Below are 1,604 nucleotides of genomic sequence, written 5' to 3' on the forward strand. Positions count from 1 at the left end.
AAATTCTCTCGGCACCTAAGTTTCTATCTGTGCACATGCACAAAACCACCAATGTCCTGATTCTCCCAAGGTGCTCAGTGTACTGGCCCCAGAGGGAATTTCCCCCCAATCTCACCTGTGGCTCATAGTGCATTAGGTTGTCTCAGGGCACACCTACCAGTTCAAGACACACCGCAGATACAATTGAGGGTGACCATAACAGGGCTTTAGTGGGCGGGTGGCATGCGGATCTTTCAGAATATCTGATAGCCCAGTGGTTAGAGCACTCTGCTAGGATATAGGAGACCTGTTTTCATAATCTCACTCTGTCAAAGTTGGAGCAGGAACTTGACCCCAGATCTCACACCTCCCAGATGAGCTCCTTACTTGTGGTCTTACTCTTTGTTTGTTGTACAGTGCCTGTCACAATGGGCCCTATTCTCAGTTGCAGCAATTAGGAGCTACTGGAATTTCCTAATGATCAATTCTGTCACAAATAGCAATTAGGAAGGCCTAAATTCTGCTTCCAGCTCATCCAATGACTCACCATGATGGTGGACAAGTCACTTCCACCTATCCTCTGTGCTGTTAATATTGTTTCCCACCGAAAATAACCACTCACTGCACCTGTGTGTTGTGCAGCTTTATGGTTGCATGAAGCAGTGAAAAGGTAACTTCTAATGAAACTGCTTGGAATTATTTTATTTCATTTTCGTTTCTGAAGCCTAAGGGGAAATGGGTGCAAAGGAATAGAAGGATATGTGGCCTTCAACAAAACTCATTTACCTACCTAGCCCCCATTACTCTAACACTCAAAGCCTGCATCTCTTTTTCCACTATCAGTTGTGTCTTACGTTTTCCTCCCTCCTATGTTTTTCAGGATTCCCTCCATCACGGAAGATGTCTTACTGCCCACCCCAGGACTGTATTCCCGATATATGCCCACGCCCATATATTGACGTCCGCAACGAGCCGTGTATCTCATCATGCGGAGATTCAACTGCAGTGGTCTATGCACCACCAGTTGTTGTGAGATTCCCAGGACCAACTATGGCTACTTGTCCTCAAGACAGCTTCGTAGGAACCTCCTTACCAAATATGCCAATTAGAGCTGGGGGCTCATATGGTTCCGGTGGAGGTTTCAGTGGCTCAATCACTTCTGGGGGTAGTTACAGTGGTGGTTTTGGAGGAGGTTACAGTGGTGGCTATGGGGGAGGTAACAGTGTTGTTTATGGGGGTGGAGCCGGGGGTGGTTATGGCGGAGGAGCTGGGGGTGGTTATGGGGCTGGTTATGGAGGCTCATACGGTTGTGGGGGCTCACGTGGTTATATCAGGAAGTCATATCGTAGCATTTCTGGGGGAGGATATTCTGGATTCAACCGTGGAAACTGTGGGCCATGTTAAACCCAGAAATACCATCCATGGAATGAGGAACAATCAGGGAATGACAAGATAGAGATTTACCACGGATCTAATGGACAATGATGCCTTCAACTCTACTTTCAGACTGTGGGTGTTCATCGCTTCCTATTCTGTTTTGTGCTATTTGATGTTGAACTGGCTAAAAGAAGTCACTTCGTTGAAAAAGGGACATGATTTTCAAACTCAACAGCTTCAAGACAGAA

At 46.5% G+C, this 1,604-nt stretch overlaps 1 protein-coding gene across 1 annotated transcript; it reads left to right on the forward strand.

Moving 5' to 3' along the window:
• The first annotated feature begins 879 nt into the window (after positions 1-879).
• Positions 880-1,442, forward strand: LOC112125552 (scale keratin-like). The gene has a single exon (XM_024223951.3). It carries the CDS (start codon positions 880-882, stop codon positions 1,381-1,383), a length of 504 nt encoding a protein of 167 aa, XP_024079719.1. The 3' UTR covers positions 1,384-1,442.
• The last annotated feature ends 162 nt before the right edge of the window (positions 1,443-1,604 follow it).

Source organism: Terrapene carolina, unplaced genomic scaffold (assembly GCF_002925995.2).
Source record: "Terrapene carolina triunguis isolate 2854851 unplaced genomic scaffold, T_m_triunguis-2.0 Scaffold33692, whole genome shotgun sequence".
Lineage (NCBI taxonomy): Eukaryota > Metazoa > Chordata > Testudines > Emydidae > Terrapene > Terrapene triunguis.

Bases quoted from the DNA above. Each gene is read 5' to 3' on its own strand.
- LOC112125552 (XM_024223951.3), top strand. From the start codon at position 880: ATGTCTTACTGCCCACCCCAGGACTGTATTCCCGATATATGCCCACGC.